The 23439-nt window shown below is 38.0% G+C and overlaps 1 protein-coding gene across 1 annotated transcript; it reads left to right on the forward strand.

Annotated features, from left to right (window-relative positions):
- Window positions 1–284: 284 nt before the first annotated feature.
- Window positions 285–1703, forward strand: LOC107894561 (uncharacterized). The gene is made up of 4 exons (XM_016819824.2): window positions 285–742; window positions 834–955; window positions 1048–1196; window positions 1338–1703. Exons 1-4 carry the CDS (start codon window positions 285–287, stop codon window positions 1701–1703), a joined length of 1095 nt encoding a protein of 364 aa, XP_016675313.1.
- Window positions 1704–23439: the final 21736 nt, after the last annotated feature.

Raw genomic sequence — 23439 nt, forward strand, 5'->3', positions numbered from 1 at the left:
ATACTGGTACTGTGGGCCGTGGATCAGTTACGGAATGACTCAGGTCTAATGGGGTTGAGATATTAAGGGGTATTGCTAGAGTGGTCCCTAATGTGGCTGAATATTGGATTGAGGCCACAGAGAGGATCATGCATGACCTCGACTGCACCCCCGAACAGAAATTAAAGACAGTAGTATCACTGTTCAGAGATGAGGCCTACCAGTGGTGGCTTACTGTCAAAGAGGGCACTCAAGCAGATCAATTGACCAGGGAGTTTTTCAAGACTACTTTCTAGGCTAAGTATATGGGTGCCAGCTATGTGGATGCCTGCAGGAGGGAATTTCTAAATTTAACACAGGGAGATAGGACAGTAGCTGAATATGAGGCTGAATTTTTACGACTGAACCGCTATGCACGTGGGATGGTGGCAACTAAATATGAGAGGTGTGTTCAATTTGGGGATGGCCTCAGAGATGGTCTAATGGTTATGATAACTCCTCAGAGGGAGTGGGATTTTGGAACACTGGTTGACAAGGCAAAAATCGCCGAGGAGGTGAAGCGTGCTGAGCGCCAGAATAGAGAAAAAGGCAAAGGTAAGAGGGAAGTTGAGGTCTCAAATTTATTTCAGAGGCCTAAGAAAAAGGTCAAAGCTGATGGGTCGAACAGAGTTGGGGCCCTTGCTGCTACTCGGCCGCAGTTTTGTATAGACTATGGGAGATGCCATCAGGGCGAGTGCTGGAAACGGATTGGAGCATGTTTCAGGTGCGGTTCTATGGAGCACCGTATCAACGATTGTCTGCGGAAGACCAATTAGGTACCAACTACTGGTTTTGGTGGGGGTAATGCACCTCAGAGGGTTGTTCAGCAGCCACCGAGAGGCCGTGGGAAGGCTAGAGGTGGAAATAGTATGGGCCGTGGTCGTGGAGCACTGGGCAAAGGTGATGGTGACACTGAGGCGAGGCAGTAGGCACTGGTGTATGCTGCTCGTCGTTGAGAGGACAGAGACGCTCTAGATGTTATTACAGGTACGTTTTTAATTTTCAATGTACCTCATATTACATTGATAGATATAGGATCTACCCATTTTGATGTTGCTTGTACTGTTACTAAGAACTTGGGGATTCCGATTGAGAATAATTCGAGTGGAATTACTGTGTTGAGTCCGTTGGGGCAGTCTATCAGAGTTAATAAATTGTTTAGAAATGTCCCTTTAGAGGTACAAGGGGTTATCTTTCTGGCAGATCTAATGGAACTCCTTTTTGGAGATTTTGATTTGATATTGGGCATGGATTGATTAGTTAAACACTGAGTGAGCTTAGACTATGCCACTAAACGGGTAATACTGAAAACTGAGGAGGACGAGGAGGTAGTGATAATTGGGGAACGACAGAATTACTTGATCAAAGTAATTTCTGCATTAAGAGCTGAGAAATTGGTTCGTAAGGATTGTGAGGCGTATTTAGCCTACATCAGTGTTTCAGAATCCGAGGGTTATTCTATTAAGGATATCAGAATAGTTAAGGATTTTCCTGATGTTTTTCCCGATGAACTATCTGGGTTACCTCCTGACCGTGAAGTTGAGTTCAGGATAGAGCTCCTGCCTGGTACAGCTCCGGTGTCCATTTCCCCTTATAGAATGGCATTGAAAGAGCTAGTGGAGGTTAAAGCTCAGATTCAAGAGTTACTGGATAGAGGGATCATCCGCCTTAGTGTGTCTCCGTAGGGAGCACCGATCTTATTTATGAAGAAGAAGGATAGAACCATGCATATGTGCATCGATTACCGGCAATTGAACAAAATGACTATTAAAAATAAGTACCCCTACCGAGAATCGATGATCTATTCGATCAGTTTCGAGTAGCTTCAGTTTTTTCTAAGATAGATCTTCGATCTAGGTACCATCAACTGAGAGTCAAAGAGACTGATGTGCATAAGACGACGTTTAGGACTCGCTATGGTCATTATGAGTTCTTGGTAATGCCATTTGGACTGACGAATGCACCGACAGCTTTTATGAATTTGATGAACCGCGTGTTCCAACCCTATCTGGACCAGTTTGTAGTAGGGTTTATTGATGTAATTATAGTGTATTTGAAGACTAAAGTAGAGCATGACAAACATCTCCGAGTGGTTTTGTAGATTTTGAGAGAGAAGTAATTGTATGCCAAGTTCTGCAAGTGTGAATTCTGGTTACGCGAGGTAACGGTTCTTGGTCATGTGGTATCTGCTGAGGGGATTAGGGTTGATCCTCGAAAAATTGAAGCTATTTTGGATTGGAAGCAGCCTAAGTCAGTATTTGAAATTCGAATTTTTCTAGGTCTGGTAGGGTATTATAGGCGTTTTGTAGAGGGTTTTTCATTGATTGCCGCACCCTTAACTAAGCTACTATGTAAGGGTGTGCCATTTAACTGGACTGATGCACAATAAGGGAGCTTTGAGAAGCTCAAGAAAGTACTCACTGAAGCCCCTATCTTAATACAGCCAAAGTCTGGGAAGGAGTTCACTATGTACAGCGATGCATCACATATCAGTTTGGGATGTGTGTTGATGCAAGAGGGTAAGGTGGTAGCGTACGTGTCTTGCCAGGTTAAGACGCATGAGGTGAACTATCTGACACATGACTTGGAGTTGGTCGCAGTGGTATTCGTACTGAAAATTTGGAGGCATTACTTGAACAATGAGAAGTGTATTATTTACACGGATCACAAAAGCCTCAAATATCTCCTCACTCAGAAGGAGCTAAACCTTATGTAGCGAAAATGGGTTGAGCTGTTTAAGAATTATGACTGCTCGATTAAATACTATCCTGGTAAGGCTAACATGGTAGTCAATGCACTAGCCGTATGGCTATGGGGGATCTGAGGGCAATGTTTGCTCGACTCAGCCTATTTGATGATGGTGGTTTGTTGGCTGAACTTCAAGTTAAACTGAGGTGGATTAAATAGGTTAAGGGTAAATAGTTGGAAGATGAATCACTAGGTCCTCGATTCCGATAGATAGAGAGTGGGGAAACTTCAGATTTTAGACTGAATAGCGAAGGGGTACTGTGTTTTCGTGGGAGAGTCTGTGTGACAGTCTAAATTAGACCCTAGTTGGAATGTAGTTTTGGGGCCATAAGACCGAGTCCCAAGAGTTTATTTAAAATTTAGTTGCATGTCCTCTATGTGTATTAGTGCATGTGTGAAAATTTGATGATTTAATTTAGACTTATGAATGTGAATTTCGTGTGATTGACTTAGTTGAGAACTTAAGAAAATATGATAGGGGAATGTGTAAGGACCAAATAATAACAACTCATAACATAATCTCTTACTCATGAGTTTGGTATACATACCTGTATCAACTCATAACATAATCTCTTACTCATTCTTCTCATTGACTTACCCCTTGGGTCTTTTGTCAAGTTACTCGATAATTTAATCGTTGAACACTCAGAACACTATTGGATTCACAGAAGGCTCTCACATAAGTACTACGTACGTAGCTAAAGCTACCTCATATCACATGACACATAAAATCTCATTCTCAAGCTACTCAAGGGTCTGTTCACACAAGGTGTCGATCAAGACGTAGCTACACAGGCTACTCACACAAGCTGTCAGGTATCTGCAACACGTGCCGAACTACCTAGCCACCGGTAGGGCGTACAAGACCAGCATCCGGAACCACATAAACATATATCACATATCTCATGAGATCATAAATCACATGGTTCCTAGTGACATGTCACTTGTATCCTAAACTATTCCTAAGGTTCAAACGGGATTCTTCGATATCACGTCTCTGTCAAGCTTGCTCGTAATGTCGATCTCAATGTCCATAATACCAATCACTTACTCATTGAGCAATCAAAGCATAACTCATAATAGCATTAAAGAATTTAAATTCTCATAATACTCAAGCAACAAAAATATAATATAACATCACATTATTTGTATATGAACTTACCTCGGTACAAAATGATGAAAACGAGCCTATTTTTCGTAAACCTTGTTTTTCCCAAGATCAAGACCCGAATCACATTTTTCTCGATCTATAATGCCAAATTTAACTTGTTTAATACATACATTGTTCGAATCAACCCATAACACATACTTTGGTAAAATAACCTTTTTACCCCTAACTTTTCACTTATTTACAAATTGGTGCTTAGGCTCGTAAAAAAAATGCATACATTTTCTTTGTTACCCAAGCCTAGCCGAGTCATATTCCTACTCCTAGCAGCCTATATTTTTTTTATTTCACATATTTACTACCCATTTTACAACTTTTACAAATAGGTCATTTTTAGGTGTTTTCATGCAAAATCACTTTGTAAAAGATGTTTATCACACATCAAACTTTCATATTCCTCCATTAAACATCAAAATACATGCATGTCATACATGGGCAAATTTTTGAACATGAACCCTACTTCAAGATAAGGGTAGAAATGGATAGATCATGCTTCAAGGATCTCAAAAATGTAAACAACATTAAAAATGGGCTTTGAGGTACTTATAATCAAGCTTGAAAAGTTGAAAACCCTAGCTATGGAGACCACCAAAATTTCCACACTTCGGGAAGAAGGTGGACATGAATTTTGCTTCTTTTTCCCTTTTTATTCTTTCAATTACTAAATGACTAAAATGCCCTTAAGGCTTTTCTTTCAAAATTTTCCTATTCATGCCCATTTTTGTCCAAAATTTTAGAACTTGGTTAAATTATTATTTAAGACCTTCTAATTTATAATCCGTAGCAATTTAATGCTTAAAACTTCTAGAACTCAAGTTTAACAACTTATTCAATTTAGTCCCTAACTTCAAATTGTAACACCCCTAACCCGCATCCATCGCCGGAATAGGGTTATGAGGCATTACTGGTCATAACAAAGCTCAAAACAAACCTTCATTACATTCATAACATTTGAAAACTTTAAATAAATTCAAACATGTACTAACATAAAGTGACTTTACCAAATTAATAAAATCTCATTCGATTACCTAATTCATAATTATACAAATGCACATGTTATGCATATTAAACTAAGTTAAATTATCCACAAGGCATACCTGACATACATGTATATATACTCAACAACAAACATCATTTCAAAACTAAATATACCTACTCTCACTTCATCCCAAGTTTATGCGCATATGACCATATCTATTTGAACCATTTACGAAAACCAATATTAAACACATCATGCCTATTACGCTTGCTATAAATCATGTCCAAAAATAAAACTTTCAACCATTCAAAGAGCCATATAAAACCGAACCTATATGATCAAACATTCAAGCATAATACATAAGCATATTTACCATAATAAGCTGAATCTAATTAATCAAACCACAATTGATCATATCAAAGGCATATACATTTATTTATTTTTTTTACTTAAGATTAGCCGAATATAAACATGCATTATAACCTAATTTACCTCATAAAATAACCAAAGCAATTATACACACACTTACACACACATGACATTAACATTTAACTAAATAATCATATTCATGTTCATGTCTATACCAAATTTGCTCATATACAAGATCAAAAGTAAACATCACTTTCCATTTATCAATTCACAAAATAAACTCATTTGCATAACCAACTTTCATGATTGAAATCACACTCAAAAACACATCCATCTTCCACGTCATTACTCAAGCCAAAACACATATCCATCCACACAAATTATACCATAAAATACACTTCCAAATGAGCTAATTTCAAGGTCGATTATTCATCATTGTTTTCACTACCCACTATCGAATCATATAACAAAACATCAAAAGTATACCATGAAACATAATTCCCACAATAAGTCTAAAGCATAACTGAATGCACATAAGCAATACCACATATATTCAATCATCAACTAACTCATTAATCAAACCAATCCATATAACCTAATACCACACATATATACAACATGAAATATACTTCCAAAATGAGTTTAAGTCATAGCTGCATACACACAAACTTTAACATTATAATCAAGCCATTTTCGCATGGTTATCAGTATATACAAATTCAAAATCAAACACATTAAAACTAGTCTATACATGCCATATGTTCATAGTTTCAAGCTTCAAAAGTACTGAATGATAGTTGATAGTGTGATGATGTTCCAAGACGATCCCCGAGCTCATAGCTAGCTTTCAAAATCTATAACACACCGAATAAACACACAAAGTAAGCTTGAAAAGCTTAGTAAGCCATAAACAAATAAATCATTTTAATAATATTTATAATTCAATTCAACTAGGCCAAATTTAACAAATCTCAACCACATATACTTTCATCATATTTGTAAATTCGTATAATCACATTAAGTACTTTACTTACCTTTACTTTTCATAAACACATAAACTTCACACATACCTGATTCACTTAGCTCAATTTCACAATCAGTCACTACTTGTCATTGCCTGTTAAACCTTTCGGAATCAACAAGGATACTCCGATAGCTCATAAAGTTCGTACAGTGCCAACATCCTAGACGTGGTCTTACATGTAATCAAACATTGATGCCACTATGCCAGACAAGGTCTTCCACAAAATCATAAACGATGCCAATGTCTCGAACATGGTCTTACACGTAAATCTCAAATTGATGCCAACGTCCTAGACGTGGTTTTACACAAAATCTCATATCGGAATCCTATGTCATGACATATGTATCCTAACTATTCCTATGGTTCGTATGGGCTTTCAAACGCCATAATTTGATCGATTCATGCTCGTAATAAATCATTCCATGCTAAATTCAATTCGACAATGTAGTTATACATACATACAAACTATGTACATAATAAATACATTCAATTTAACATCATTTATTCACTTATGAACTTACCTCGAAAAAAGACGAACGGACTGAAGCGACTATTCGACAACTTTAGATTCCCCCAATCCAGATCTGATTTCCTATTTTCTTGATCTAAATTAATACAAAATTGACTTATTTAATCATTTATTCATTCAAATTCATTCAAAGACACATAAATGGGCAAATTACACTTTTTCCCTGAACATTTCACATTTTTCACAATTTAGTCCCTATTTCACAAAACACAAAATATTCAAAATTTCACCACACTCATGCTTGGCTGAATTTCACTAAGGTCCCTAGCAGCCCATTTATTTCATTTATTTCACATTTTGACCCCTCAATTTATAAAATTCACAATTTAATCCTAAATAGGAATTTTTACTAAAAATCACTTAATGAAACTTGACAATCTAACAACCTATATTTATTTTTCATCATCAAACACAAAAATCATCAAGTTATCAACAATTGAAAATCTCAAATTCATCATCAAATTCAAAAATTCAAGTATGGGCTAGCTAGTATTCGAAGCAACGATCTCAAAAACGTAAAAATTATCAAAAACCAAGGAAACCACATACCTAATTCAAGCTTCCAAGTGTGCCGAACTATTTAAGCAACCATGGTTTCTTTTTCCTTCAACTTTCAACCAAAAAAAGATGAGAATGCATGGCTATTTTATGTTTTGTTTATTTAATTCATAATAATATATCATTTACCATTTTGTCCATTAATTAAACATTATAAAATCATCAATTATAAGACCAATACCATCCATGCTATTATTCAATGGTCAAATTTCAACATAAGGACCCTACATTATAAAAGCCATAGCAATATAGCACTTTAACGAAAAGCATGCTACTTTTTCATTTTACGCGATTTAGTCATTTTATAAAATCGAGCACACAAATGATAAAATTTTCACACGAAATTTTCACACATATCACATATCATGCTGTAAACACAGAAAATAATATTAAAATATTTTTTACTTAGACTTGTGGTCCCAAAACCACTATTCCGACTAAGGTTTAAACTGGGTTGTTACAACTCTCTCCCGTAGGGATTTTCGTCCCCAAAAATCTTACCAATGAATAGGTTTGGGTAACGTTATCTCATAGCATCCTCAGGCTCCCACATAGCTTCTTCAACCCTGTGTCAATGCGATAAGACTTTCACTAAAGGTATATTTTTCTTTCTCAATTCTTTAACCTTGCGATCTAAAACTCGGATCGGTTATTCTTTATATGTCGTATCGGATCGAATCTCAATCTCAGACGGGGAAATCACATGCAATGGTTCAGATCAATATAGTCTAAGCATTGATACGTGAAATACATTGTGAATCTTTTCTAATTCAGGTGGCAACAACAATCTGTAAGCAACCGGCTCGATACGATCAATAATCTCATACGGCCTAATGAATCTCGGACTTAATTACGACCAAATTGGAGTATTTTCTTCCATGGAGATACTTTCAAAAACACTTTATTCCCGATCTGAAACTCAATATCTTTCCATTTCAAGTCTGAGTATGATTTTTGATGATCTGACGCTGTCTTTAGACTTTCACGAATCACTTTACTTTCTGTTCAGTCTCTTTGATCAAATCGACCCCATGTATCTTATTCTCACAGAGCTCAGTCCAATACAGAGGTGTTTGACATTTGCGACCATACAAAGCTTCATAAGGTTCCATTTTTATACTCGATCGAAAGCTATTATTATGTGCAAATTCAATCAATGGCAAGTATCATTCCCACGTACCTTCAAACTTAAGAATACAACATCTCAACATATCCTCGAGTATCTGAATAATCTGCTCGGATTGACCGTCTGTCTGCCAATGGAAGGCAATACTGAAGTGTAGCTTCGTACCTAATGCATTTTGTAGTTTCTTCCAAAACTGCGATGTAAACCTCGGATCTCTATCAGAAACAACAGAAATAGGTACTTCATGCAATCTCACAACCTCAGAGATATACAACTCAACAAGCTTATCAAGTGAATAATCCATGCGTACTGGAATGAAATGAGTCAATTTAGTTAGTCTATCAACCACTACCCAGACTTCATCTTTCTTACTCGGTGATAGAGGCAAACCTGAAACAAAATCAATTGTGATTCTATCCCATTTCCACTTGGGAATCATAATCGGCTGTAGTAACCCAAACGATACTTGATGTTAAGCTTTGATTTGCTGACAAATTAAACATTTCGAAACCAACTCTTAGATATCACGCTTCATACCAGGTCACTAGTAAAGTTGTTTCAGATCGTTATACATTTTCATACTTCTCGGGTGAACAGATAACCGACTATTGTGAGCTTCATTTAAAATCATTTGAATCAATTCTGAATTTCTCGAAACACATATTCAGCCTCTAAACGTCAAGCATCCCTCAGCATCAATTCAAAACTCTGAATCATTATTCAATTCAGATTGAGCCCGTTTTACTAACAATTCATTATCAACTTTCTGAGCTTCACAAATCTGTTGCATCAATAGTGGTCTCACTTTTAACTTAGCTACAATCGACCCGTTAACAGATAGAGCCATACGAGTATTCATCGCACGAAGAGCAAACAAAGATTTTCAGCTTAAAGCATCAGCAACAACATTGGCCTTTCCTGGATGGTAGTCAATCACTAACTCGTAATCCTTCAACAATTCCAACCATCTCCGCTATCGCAAATTCAAATCTTTCTGAGTCAACAAGTATTTTAAGCTTTTGTGATCAGAATAAATGTGACATTTCTCATCGAACAGATAGTAGCGCCATATCTTCAACGCAAACACAATAGCTGCCAATTCCAAATCGGGTGTCGGATAGTTCTTTTCGTGCGGCTTTAACTATCTTGAGGCATAAGCTATGACTTTGCCTTCCTGCATCAAAACACAACCCAGACCATTCAAAGATACATCACTATAAATGAAAAATTCTTTACCCTAATCTGGTTAAACTAACACCAGAGCTTCGGTTAATAAAACTTTCAACTGATCAAAACTTTTCTGGCACTTTTCTGACCATTCGAACTTAACATCTTTCTGTAGTAGTCTTGTCATCGGGGTTACAATCATTGAGAAACCTTTTACGAATTGTTTGTAATAACCGGTGAGTCCCAAAAAACTTCAGGCTTCGGATACATTTCCTGGAGGCTTCCAATCTAGTATAGCTGTGATGGTCGTAAAACTGACTAATAATTCAACTTAAGGCAAGCGCACCTATCGAACAGTAGTATAGTTATGGTGAGACCAGAATATCGTATCCACGAGGACTAAAAGTACTAGTAGTTACTTTCTTTTTATTATCTAGCCTAAGAATTTTAGGGTATTTTTAAACTAAACTAATTTTCTAATTTATCTAAGATCACGACAGAGGCGAAAGTTGGAAAATACTTTAGGAAAACCAATTGAGAAGACAATACCCAAGAAAGAATCCACCTATACTTCACTTATTACCTTCAACTTAGACGATTTATTCACTTGACTTATCCTGTAGAAATCCCTAATTTATGTTAATATCTCTCTTGAGACTAAGAACAACTGACTCTAGGTTGATTAATTGAAATCTCTTTCTAATTAAAACCCCATTTTGTCGCATTAACTCGATCTATAGATCCCCTTATTAGATTTGACTCTAATATGGCAGATTTATGTTGTCCTATCTCTAGGATTGCATTCAACTCAGCTTAATTATGAATGATCTACTCTTAAACGGGACATTTTCTCCACTAAATAAGCACATCAAGAACCTGAATTAATATCCTAAAATATTAAAACAAGAATTAAAACTCATAATTAAGAATAAGAACAAGTATTTATCATATAAATCAAAGCATAATAAGATTCGTCATAGGGTTCGTCTCCCTTAGGTATTTAGGGAGTTTAGCTCATAACAATAATGGAAAACGTCTCAAAGTTTGGAAAACAACAAAGCATAAAGAAAGCCCAAGAACTTCTAGGAAATTGGGTGGAAATCTTCAGTCTTGATGTAGATCCTGGCTCCAAGGTGATTCCGATGGCTAATCGCGAGTATTTTCTGTCTCCAACTCTGTGTGTCCCCCTAATCCTCTTCTAAGGTGTTTATATAGGCTTTAGAATGCTTCAAAACCCTCAAAAGTGCCCTTTTCTGAATAGAACTAGACTTGGCTCATCAGGGACACAACCGTGTGCTATGCTCGTGTGTAAGTACTCAAACCGTATACAATTCTGACTTGGATTTATGTCGACACGGCCATGACACACTAGTGTGTGGTCTGCATGTGTGCCTCACACGGGCGTGTGGTTTACTCGTGTAGCAGTACCTAGGCCGTGTGAAACATTGATTTAAGCCCAATTTGTCCATTTTTGGCCCGTTTCTTGCTCTTTTTTCTATCATAAGCTCTTTTCAGTATAAAACATGAAATTAAAGGATTAGGAGCACCAAATTCACTAAAACTGTAACACCCCTAACCCGTAATTGACATTGGATTAGGGTTACGAGGCATTACCAAAAAGACAGAACATTTTGAACCAATTCAGAATCACAGATATTATTTAACATCATTTCATAAGCAATCATCTCTAAATATAGTCTACGAGACCTAAAACATACATTTAAGGAAAGGCCAGAACTAAACCGAACCCATTCAAAATTTTTAGAAATTAACCAATTCTTTCAAACTGTTAAAGTCACACGCCCGTGCGACTAGGCAGTGTGTCATACACGGGTACTAGACACGCCCATGTGAACCAGTCGTGCCAAAAACAAGTCCTATACTAACTTTTTCACACGACCAATAGGCACGCCCGTGTACCATGGCCGTGTAATACTTAACTAGCTACTAACTTTAGTCCATGGCCATATGACATGCCCGTGAATCAAGACCGTGTGGTTCTTAGAAGAATACTACTTTTCTTATACGGCCACAAGGCACGCCCGTGTCCCCCGACCATGTGGCACCAAGCAGGCTTGGTTTAATCCAAATTTGCCACCCTTTTTTGGGTCCAATCCTACAAGTAATAATATACGACATTCATACCAAAATTTCCAACCAATACCATGCTCAAAACATGCTTCATTATAACAAAAACATATTAGCTCATAAAACACTACAACCATACATCATTTGCCATCATCAACCAAATACCAAAACTATATACAACTTTTCATTTGCTAGCCAACTCCCATGGCAAAATATATACGCATCAAAACTTATATACATAGACCTTCTAGCCTATACATGCCATACTTTAAAATATGTACACTTTCAAAAGTACCAAAATGAGATCGATAGTGTGGTGACGATCCTCGACTATCCCCGAGCCTTCAGTAGCTACGATAACTGTAAAACAGATAGTAAACACACACAGAGTAAGCTACAAAGAGTTTAGTAAGCCAAATACAATTGGTCTAACTACTAAAGCAGATAAGTACAATTCAACCATAAAGATTCATAACCATTTCATAGAATAATTCATAAACTTAACCATGCTCCTTTGTTTGCATATATGTCATGCTTCATTTCCATACATATTTCATAGAGACAGAGTTTTTCATATTCAGAAATTTAGTACGATACAAACGTACATGCATAGGTTATACATTTCATATACTCAATCTCAAATTTCATATGCTATCATCAGATAGGTCAGAAACGATATAGATGCTCATAAACAAGTACAATGCCGACGTCCCAGACATGGTCTTACATATAATTCAATATCGATGCCTCTGTCCCAGACAGGGTCTTACACGAAATAAGATATGATGCCGATGTCCCAGACATGGTCTTATACAAAAATCTCAATCGAGGCCTGTGTCCCAGACACAGTCTTACACGATGTCTCAGACAGTGTCAACTTTTCTTAGAAACATACAGAGCTTTTCAGATACTAACATATTATCATATTTTACTCCAAATATATTTATCCGGCACTCAAGGCCATCCAGTACAGATTATAGTTTATATGTACAGAATTTATTTCCATTAACACGTAATTGTAATTTGACTTACCTTGGATGGATTTCACACGGAACAAGTCAACTATTCGACTAATTTGGACTTCCCCCGATCTAAGTCTGATTTTCTTTGTTCTTGATCTAATATAATACAATTTCAACCATTCAATCATTTATTTCATTCAATTTAATCCATATACATATATTTAGGGAACTTTTCATTTTAGCCCTTACAATTTCATACTTTGTCAATTTAGTCCATTTTTCACAAAATCACAAATATGCAAAATTCACCAAGATTATAGCTTGGCCAAATATATATGGCTTTTATACAAGCCCAAATAACATATTTAATTCATAATTTAGTCTTCAAAACCCCATTTTCACAAATTAGTCCAAATAACTCTATTACATCAAAACTCAAAGACAAAACTTATAATCCATCTACCAAGCCTTCATAATTCATCCAAAAACATCACAAAACTCATGATATCAACAATGGCATTTCATGAAATCTTTAACAGAAACAGAAATTTAGACATGGGCTTTGAAGAACACGAAGAAACGGTCACAAAAACTTAGAAATTATTAAAAACGGACGAAAATTCATACCTTAATCAAGATGAACAAGGGCCGAACCCTAGGTAAGATTATCTCTTTTCTTTTTCTTGTGATTTTCGGCAATAAGGATGAATAATTCATCCAAAAACATGTTTTATTTTATTATAAACATTATAATGTCCCTTTTACCAAATTAACCTCAGTATAATAAACTTTTAAGCTTATCATGCATGTCCAACAATGTCCATTTAATATATCAATGGTCTATTTGCATCTTAAAGACCTCATATTTAACAAGACAAATCAATTAGGTACTTAATCAAATAGAAGGCCACTTTTACATTCTTTGCAATTAAGTCTTTTTTCATAATTAAGCTCAGAAACAAACAAATTAAATCACAGAAATTTCACAGATGTAAATTCACATATCACAGACACAAAAAATAATATTAAAATATTTTTTGGACTCAGATTTGTGGTCCCGAAACCACTATTCCGACTAGGGTCAAAATCGAGTTGTTACAATTCTCCCCTTTAGGGATTTTCGTCCTCGAAAATCTTACTGTTAAATAGATTCAGATATTGTTGTCTCATAGTATCTTTAAACTCCCACGTGGCCTCTTCAACACCGTGTCAGTGCCACATCACTTTAACCAATGAAATTTTCTTGTTTCGCAACTCTTTAACCTCACGAGTTAAAATACGGATGGGCTTTTCTTCATAAGTCATGTCGGACTGAATTTTAATCTCAGACGGTGAAATTATATGTGAGGAATCAGATCTGTATTGTCTAAGCATCGATACGTGAAACAAATTATGAATCTTTTCTAACCGAGATGGTAGCCTCAATCTATAAGCAACCGGTCCAACTCGCTCGATGATTTCATACAGTCCAATGAATCTCGGACTCAACTTGCCCTTTTTGCCAAATCGGAACAGTTTCTTCCACGGAGATACTTTCAGAAACACTTTATCACCGACCTTAAATTAGATATCTTTTCTTTTCAAATCTGCATATGTAACACCCCGAACCCGATACCGTCGCCGGACTCGAACACGAGGTGTTAACAGACTTCAAACCACTTATTCGACATTTCCCAGACAAGCTGCCGATCTGCGTACTAGTCGCTTTAAAAATCATATCTTGAGTTTCACAACTCGAAAATCAGTTTCGTGATTTTTCCATGAAACTAGACTCATATGCCCATCTCCATAATTTTTTTTCAGAATTTTTGGTCGGGCCAATTAGTACAGTTTATTAGTCAAAGTCTCCCATGTTACAGGGATCGACTACACTGACCCTTGCGCATTACGAATTGGATATCTCCCTGCACAGAGCTTCAATACTGATGTCGTTTGTTTCTATAGAAACTAGACTCAGAGAGGAATTTGTACATATATGGCATGACTCCTAATTATCTCTGGTTAATTTATAATAAATCTCCAAAGTCGGAACAGGGAATCCAGAAACCGTTCTGGCCCTGTCTCACGAGAACCTGAATATCTCTTAACATACTGTCCATATGATCTTTTTGTTACTTCTATATGAAAATAGACTCATCGAGCTTAGAATACATAATTTATTCATCAATTAATTCCACTCCTACTATTTTTAGTGATTTTTTGATCTCACGTCACTGCTGCTGCCAGCATCTGTTACGAAAGCAACTATGCCTATTTCGTGATTTCTCCTTGATCTAACTAGTAATTCATCATACATATCACCAATTATGATCATGACTAGCCATGCCAAAGGCTAATCATTGTCAAACTTCCCCCTACTACACTATTGCCATATCATGAATTTTAACACCAAAATAATCAACCATGACGTATGGCATAAAAAGGTCGAATTATCAAGATTTGCGACCTAACGTTATGAGTCCAAACCCAACCGAACATTTATGCCATTTTCGCATGGCTAAAAGATTACATACGAAAGTTCAAACACAACATAATAGCCTATACATGCCGAAATGTTCTCCTAAGCCAACTAAGAAGAAAGTACCAAAACTTGCTATCCGGTGTGATGACTTCGATGACGGCCCGACCACGCAAAAAGAGACGAGTCCAAGAAACCTAGTATGGGTGACAAGGAAACACCGAGTGAGTTTATAACTCAGTAAGTCATAAGCAATACACTACCATCCATTAATAAAATTATCACAAGAGGAAACAAAATGGAACGAGGCTAGTTACTCCATCCATACCGAACCATACCATAGTTCCTCCGACCGATCGGGTCAATCTCATACCAAATCATGCATTCACATTCCATATACTCATCAATAGAATATTCGAGGCATTTTCATAAATCATTTTATTTTCGTTACAATCATACAACTAAACGGCCTTTCACCCATTCCACGATAAATCTTATGTACGTGACTTCAAGTATATTCGTCACATGGGTTCAAACTTACCAAGCTCAACTCCAAATATAGACATAGCACCTATTAGCCATGAGCTCAAGATACTTACCCGATCCGCTGTCCGTGATCGACTCAATAGTGTCGCACACTTAGTGTCCATAATGATTCAAGAACATATTAAGTCCGCACACTCAGTGCTATATAATCAGCTCGCACACCTAGTGCTACATAATCAAACTCGCACACTTAGTGCTACATAGTCAAACTCGCACACTTAGTGCTACATAGTCAAACTCGCACACTTAGTGCTACATAGTCAATTCGCACACTTAGTGCTGCACAATTTAAACCCGCACTCTTAGCGTCAATCTCATGGTCATACTTGTTTATACCCGCACATTTAGTGCCGAGATCAACAACTCAATACCTCTCACCTCTTTTCTTTTCATTCAACACTTTCATCATCACATACGTACATGCATATATATATTTATTCATTCCATTCAGCATCATTACATAGACGTTATGACCATTTGAATTAATACCAACTATATGCTTAATGACTTACTTTATGTTGGGTAAAATAATTCCGAGTCGGCTACTCGATGACCTTCGATTTCCCCTTGTTGGACGCCTCTCCTTTAGGTTCTTGAGCTTAAATAATACAAATAAGAGTATTCAATATTTAACCCAGTAACATGAATTTATTTATCACATTCGGCAATCACATATCATTAAATTTACAAACCAAAGTGTCATTATATGACCACATATACACATATCCATATACTTAAGCTCAATAATTATAATGTAATATCATGTACCCACTTTAAGTATATTGCCGAATATACTTAATCATACATACACCTAACCAAAACAATTTCCTAAAATCTTTATATCATTTATACACTAAGCCAAATACTCTCACCAAGTTCACCTATATTCTTCAACAATTCCTTCATTGATCAAACACATATTCGGCTAAAGAAATGGCAATTTTAGCAACCTTCGATTTAGTACTTAACTTTTACCACATATCAAATAACTCATTTCCTTACTCATGTGACCACGTATATTCGGTCATGCATACACACATAAAATCAATTTGGAGACTCTATCAATCCAACATACATTCGGCACCTTCATCCACCATTCTACCAAGCATGTAATATTCAAACACAACCAAACTCACATTCGGCCCTAGCTCATAACAAGGTAGCCGATTCTTTTTATAGTTCAAACACTCCTCTATCATCATTCACCTAACTTTAACATGAAACAACAAAACTCACCATTTCTCATCCAAATAACATGAACAACAACCATTTCTTGAACACTTTCTCATGACCGATTGCTCATGTTACCAACAAGATTCAAGATTTGAACATGGGCTATTTAGAACTCAAGTCAATTACTAAAACATGCATGCATCTCAAGGACAACATCAAACATACCTTAGTCTAGCAAACCACCGTAGCCGATTTTCTCAAGCTTTTCCCCTTCCTTTCTTTCCTCTATTCGGCCAAAGATGTTCAAGAATGAACACTTTTTTTTTTGTTTTCTTTCTTCAATTCACGGCAACAAGGGGGGTATGGATGAGACCATATTATTTTTTTTTTCATCACCCTTCCTTTCATTATTTAATCACCATGCTCATTATTTTATTTTTCTTAACATACATCACTAGCATAACATGTTGGAGACATGTTTCCACCCATAGCATGGCCGGCCACTATGCTTTAGTTTGGCTAATTTGACATGCAAGGACAACACTTTCCCACTTTAATACTATTTGGTCCTTACTTATTTACCTATCATAATTTTCCAAGTCTTTCAACTAGATCCTTTCAAGCAAAATTCACATTCCTAATATAAAATTAAAACATCAAATTTTTGTACAAGTACTATCACACATATAAGATATGCAAATAAAATTTTAACTAAATTTTATGACTCGGTTTTGTGGTCCCGAAACCACATTCCGACTAGGGTCAAATTAGGGCTGTCACAACTCTCCCCCACTTAAGAAATTTTCGTCCCCGAAAATCTTACCGGTAAATAGGTTTGGGTATCGTTCTTTCATCGAGCTCTCAGTTTCCCAAGTAGCTTCCTCGATCCCGTGTTTGAGCCATAACACCTTCACTAACGGAACCCTTTTGTTTCGCCACTCCTTCACTTCACGAGCTAGGATACGCATCGGTTCTTCTTCATAACTCATATCGGCTTGAATTTCAACCTCTGATGGGCTAATTATGTGCGATGGATCAGATCGATAGCGTCGAAGCATCGAAACATGAAAGACGTCGTGAATCTTTTCAAGCTCAGGGGGCAAAATTAATCGGTATGCAACTGGTCCAACTCGTTCGGATACTTCGTACGGGCCGATGAATCTCGGACTCAATTTGCCCTTACAACCAAATCTAAGCACCTTCTTCCAGGGTGAAACTTTGAGAAATACTTTATCTCCAACCTGATATTCAATGTCTTTTCTTTTCAAATCCGCATACGACTTTTGACGATCCGAAGCGGCTTTCAAACTTTCGCGAATTACTCGGACTTTCTGCTCGGCATCCTTAATCAAATCAACCCCAAAGATTTTACTTTCACTAAGTTCAGTCCAAAATAATGGGGTACGGCACTTGCGACCGTATAAAGCCTCGTAAGGTGCCATCTTAATGCTTGATTGAAAGCTATTGTTATAAGCAAATTCAATCAAAGGCAAATATCTTTCCCATGAACCACAGAACTCTAAGACGCAACATCTCAACATATCCTCGAGTATCTGAATTGTTCGTTCAGATTGACCATCGGTTTGGGGGTGAAAAGCAGTGCTAAAATGCAGCTTGGTACCCAAAGCTTCTTGCAATTTCTTCCAAAATCGCGATGTAAATCTTGGGTCTCTATCTGACACAATAGAAATAGGTACTCCATGTAATCTCACAATCTGAGAAACGTACAATTCAGCTAGTTTATCCAATGAAAAATCCGTACGCACGGGGATAAAGTGAGCCGACTTAGTCAGTCGATCGACAACAACCCAAATCGCATCCTTCTTACTTGCTGACAATGGCAGCCCGGACACAAAGTCCATTGTGACTCGATCCCATTTCCATTCGGGTATCATGATCGGCTGAAGTAATCCTGAAGGCACTTGATGTTCTGCTTTCACTTGTTGACATATTAAGCATCTCGGAACAAAGTCAGAGATGTCTCGTTTCATACCATGCCACCAAAACTAACGTTTCAGATCGTTGTACATTTTAGTACTACCCGGGCGGATAGACATTCGGCCACTATGAGCCTCATTCAAAATCATCGAAATAAGTTCTGAATTCCTTGGAACACACAAACGACTTCTAAACCTCAAACAATCATCATCATCCATTCGAAACTCCGATTCCTTGTTCAGACCACACTCAGCCCGTTTTGCAACCAATTCATCATCAACTTTCTGGGCTTCACGAATTTGATGAATCAACAATGGTTTGGCTTTTAATTCAGCTACTAACACATTGTCGGGTAGAACAGACAAGTGCACATTCATCGCTCGTAAAGCAAACAGCGATTTTTGGCTTAAGGCGTCCGCAACCACATTAGCCTTTCCCGGGTGGTAATCAATGACAAGTTCGTAATCTTTCAACAACTCAAGCCAACGTCTTTGTCGCAGATTTAAGTCTCTTTGAGTCATCAAATATTTGAGACTTTTGTGATCCGAAAATACATGGCACTTCTCACCAAACAAATAATGTCGCCATATTTTCAAAGCAAATACGATGGCAGCTAGTTCGAGATCATGGGTCGGATAATTTCTCTCGTGTGGCTTCAATTGTCTCGATGCATAGGCCACAACTCGACCTTCTTGCATCAATACGCAACCCAACCCGAGTAGGGATGCGTCACTATAAATGACAAACTCTTTGCCTGATTCAGGTTGCATTAAAATTGGAGCTTCAGTCAAATAAGTTTTCAGTTGATCGAAACTTTTCTGACATTTCTCCGTCCATTCGAACTTAACATCCTTTTGAAGTAGCTTCGTCATTGGTGTGGCTATCATCGAGAAACCTTTGACAAATCGTCGGTAATAACCGGCGAGTCCCAAAAAGCTCCGAACCTCAGTAATATTTCTCGGAGGTTTCCAGTTAAGTATGGCTGAGATTTTGTTCGGGTCAACTCGAATACCCGATGCGGATACCACATGACCCAAGAAGCTAACCTCTCTTAACCAGAACTCACACTTACTGAACTTAGCATATAACTTCTTATCCCGCAAAACTTGCAACATTAATCTCAAGTGTTCAGCATGTTCGATCTCATCTCTTGAATAGACCAAGATGTCATCAATGAACACAACTACGAACCGATCCAAATATGGTCTGAAGATCCGATTCATCAAATCCATAAATACTGCAGGGCATTAGTGAGCCCAAACGGCATCACTAAGAACTCGTAGTGACCGTACCTCGTTCTGAAAGCAGTTTTGGGTATGTCCGAATCTCGAATTCGCAACTGATAATAGCCCGATCTCAAATCTATTTTTCAGAACACTGAGGCTCCCTTCAGTTGGTCGAACAAATCATCGATGCGCGGCAACGGATATTTGTTCTTTATCGTCACTTTATTCAGTTGACGATAGTCAATGCACAACCTCATGGTTCCGTCCTTCTTTTTCACGAACAATACTGGTGCACCCCAAGGTGAGAAACTTGGTCGAGCGAAACCTCTATCCGTCAATTCTTGCAACTGAGCTTTCAACTCCTTTAACTCGGTTAGTGCCATACGATACGGAGCTATCGAAATTGGCGTAGTTCCAGGTACAAGCTCAATACCAAATTCTATCTCCCGAACAGGTGGCAAACCCGGTAACTCTTCAGGAAAAACATCCGGGTATTCACAAACCACCGGCACAGATTCGGGTTTCTTTTCTAACTCTTTGTCATCAAGTACATACGCAAGGTATGCTTCGCACCCTTTTCTCACATATTTCTGGGCCAACATTGCTGATATTACAGCTGGCAACCCCTTCAAATCCGTAGACTCAACTCGGATTACCTCGTTATTTGCGCACCTCAAATCAATAGTCTTGCTATTGCAATTTACAACCGCATCATGCGCGGTCAGCCAATCCAAACCAAGAATAACATCAAATTCATCAAACGGCAAAAGCATCAAGTCCGCCGGAAAATAAGAACCTCGAATTACTAGGGGACATCTCTTACACACTTTGTCAACAAGCACGTAACGACCCAAGGGATTTGACACCCGAATTACGAACTCAGTAGACTCAACAGGTAGAGTCTTACTGGATGCTAAGGTTTCACATACATATGAATGAGTAGAGCCAGGGTCAATCAATGCAATCACATTAGTATCAAAGAGAGTGAATGTACCAGTGATGACGTCAGGGGAGGATGCCTCCTCTCGTGCGCGGATGGCATATGCTCTAGCAGGAGTGCGGTTCTCGGCTCGAACAGCCGTATCAGAGGCCCCTCTCTGACTACCACCCCTACCTCCTAAAATTCTCGGTGGTCTACCTCTAGTTGTCACTCCACTAGGTCTTGTACCTTGAATCTTATTCTTCTCATCAAGCTCCGTGCAATCTCTAATGAAGTGGTCCTTCGAACCGCATCCGTAACAGGCCCTGTTAATAGACTTACCCCAACATTCACCTATGTGTCGTCTTCCACATTGGGGACATTCAGGTTTCTCTAGACGGTTATTGCCCACACTAGCTACCGAAGTAGCTCGGGAGTCCGTCGATGGTCTTGCTCTGATGGAAATTCCCGCAGTCGTCCTCGACTTATTAGTGTCCTCCCTGAACTTCTTTACGGCTGAGAACGGGGCTTTACCCATCGATCTTTTACGGTAGTCTCTAGCTTCAAATTCAGCCTTCTTCTTCTCCTTTCCAAGTTCTTCCGCCTTGCAGGCTCGTTCGACTAGTGTTACGAATTCTTTTATTTCCAAAATACCCATTAGTAGCTTTAAATCTTCATTCAATCCTTCTTCGAATCTTTTGCACATAGCAACCTCATCAGCTACACACTCCCGGGCATACCTACTGAGTCTTACGAATTCATGTTCGTATTCAGATACTGTCATACGGCCTTGCTTGAGTTCCAAGAATTCCTTACGCTTTTGATCAATGAACCGTTGACTAATATATTTTTTTCAAAATTCCGTCTGAAAGAAGTCCCAAATTACTCGTTCGTTCGGGACTATGGAAATCAAGGTCCTCCACCAATAGTAGGCTGAGTCTCGCAACAAAGATACAACACACTTTAGACATTCGTCAGGTGTGCATGACAGTTCATCGAACACTCGAATGGTGTATCAAGCCAGAACTCGGCACTTTCAGCATCATCAGTAACTATGGCCCTGAACTCCTCAGCCCCGCGCTTCCTAATCAAGTCTACAGGTGGCTTACTCAGCCTCACAGGATCAGTAACTGATGGCATTACTGGCTCCGGGGGTGGATTATTCAAATTCGGGAATTGTTGGACAGCCGGATTGTTTCGGGCATATTGCGCGACCCACTCATTCATCATGGTAAAGAAGGCTTGTTTAGCCCCCTCACCTTGATTATTCGCAGATGACTGAGGTTCAATAGGCGGTGTCCCTTGTGCAGGAGCAGCCGCTACACTTTCAACGTCATCCGCTAAGATTCTTTCTACACCGGGATCCATTTACTAATCAAAACATAAATTTTAACCGTCAGAAGTCATCACACGGTTAAACATTAACATTCGGCATGTATAGCTAGAGTCATACGTGCTATGGTAGTCCTAGAACCGACTAAACCATAGCTCTGATACCAATTAAATGTAACACCCCGAACCCGATACCGTCGCCAGAGTCGAACACGAGGTGTTAACAGACTTCAAACCACTTATTCGACATTTCCCAGACAAGCTGCCGATCTGCGTACTAGTCGCTTTAAAAATCATATCTTGAGTTTCACAACTCGAAATTCAGTTTCGTGATTTTTCCCTGAAACTAGACTCATATCCCCATCTCCATAATTTTTTTTTCAGAATTTTTGGTCGGGCCAATTAGTACAGTTTATTAGTCAAAGTCTCCCATGTTACAGGGATCGACTACACTGACCCTTGCGCATTACGAATTGGATATCTCCCTGCACAGAGCTTCAATATTGATGTCGTTTGTTTCTATAGAAACTAGACTCAGAGTGGAATCTGTACATATATGGCATGACTCCTAATTATCTCTGGTTAATTTATAATAAATCTCCAAAGTTGGAACAGGGAATCCAGAAACTGTTCTGGCCCTGTCTCACGAGAACCTAAATATCTCTTAACATACTGTCCATATGATCTTTTCGTTACTTCTATATGAAAATAGACTCATCGAGCTTCGAATACATAATTTATTCATCAATTAATTCCACTCCTACTATTTTTAGTGATTTTTTGATCTCACGTCACTGCTGCTGCCAGCATCTGTTACGAAAGCAACTATGCCTATTTCGTGATTTCTCCTTGATCTAACTAGTAATTCATCATACATATCACCAATTATGATCATGACTAGCCATGCCAAAGGCTAATCATTGTCAAACTTCCCCCTACTACACTATTGCCATATCATGAATTTTAACACCAAAATAATCAACCATGACGTATGGCATAAAAAGGTCGAATTATCAAGATTTGCGACCTAACGTTATGAGTCCAAACCCAACCGAACATTTATGCCGTTTTCGCATGGCTAAAAGATTACATACCAAAGTTCAAACACAAC

The sequence above is a fragment of the Gossypium hirsutum genome, chromosome A13 (assembly GCF_007990345.1).
Source record: "Gossypium hirsutum isolate 1008001.06 chromosome A13, Gossypium_hirsutum_v2.1, whole genome shotgun sequence".
Lineage (NCBI taxonomy): Eukaryota > Viridiplantae > Streptophyta > Magnoliopsida > Malvales > Malvaceae > Gossypium > Gossypium hirsutum.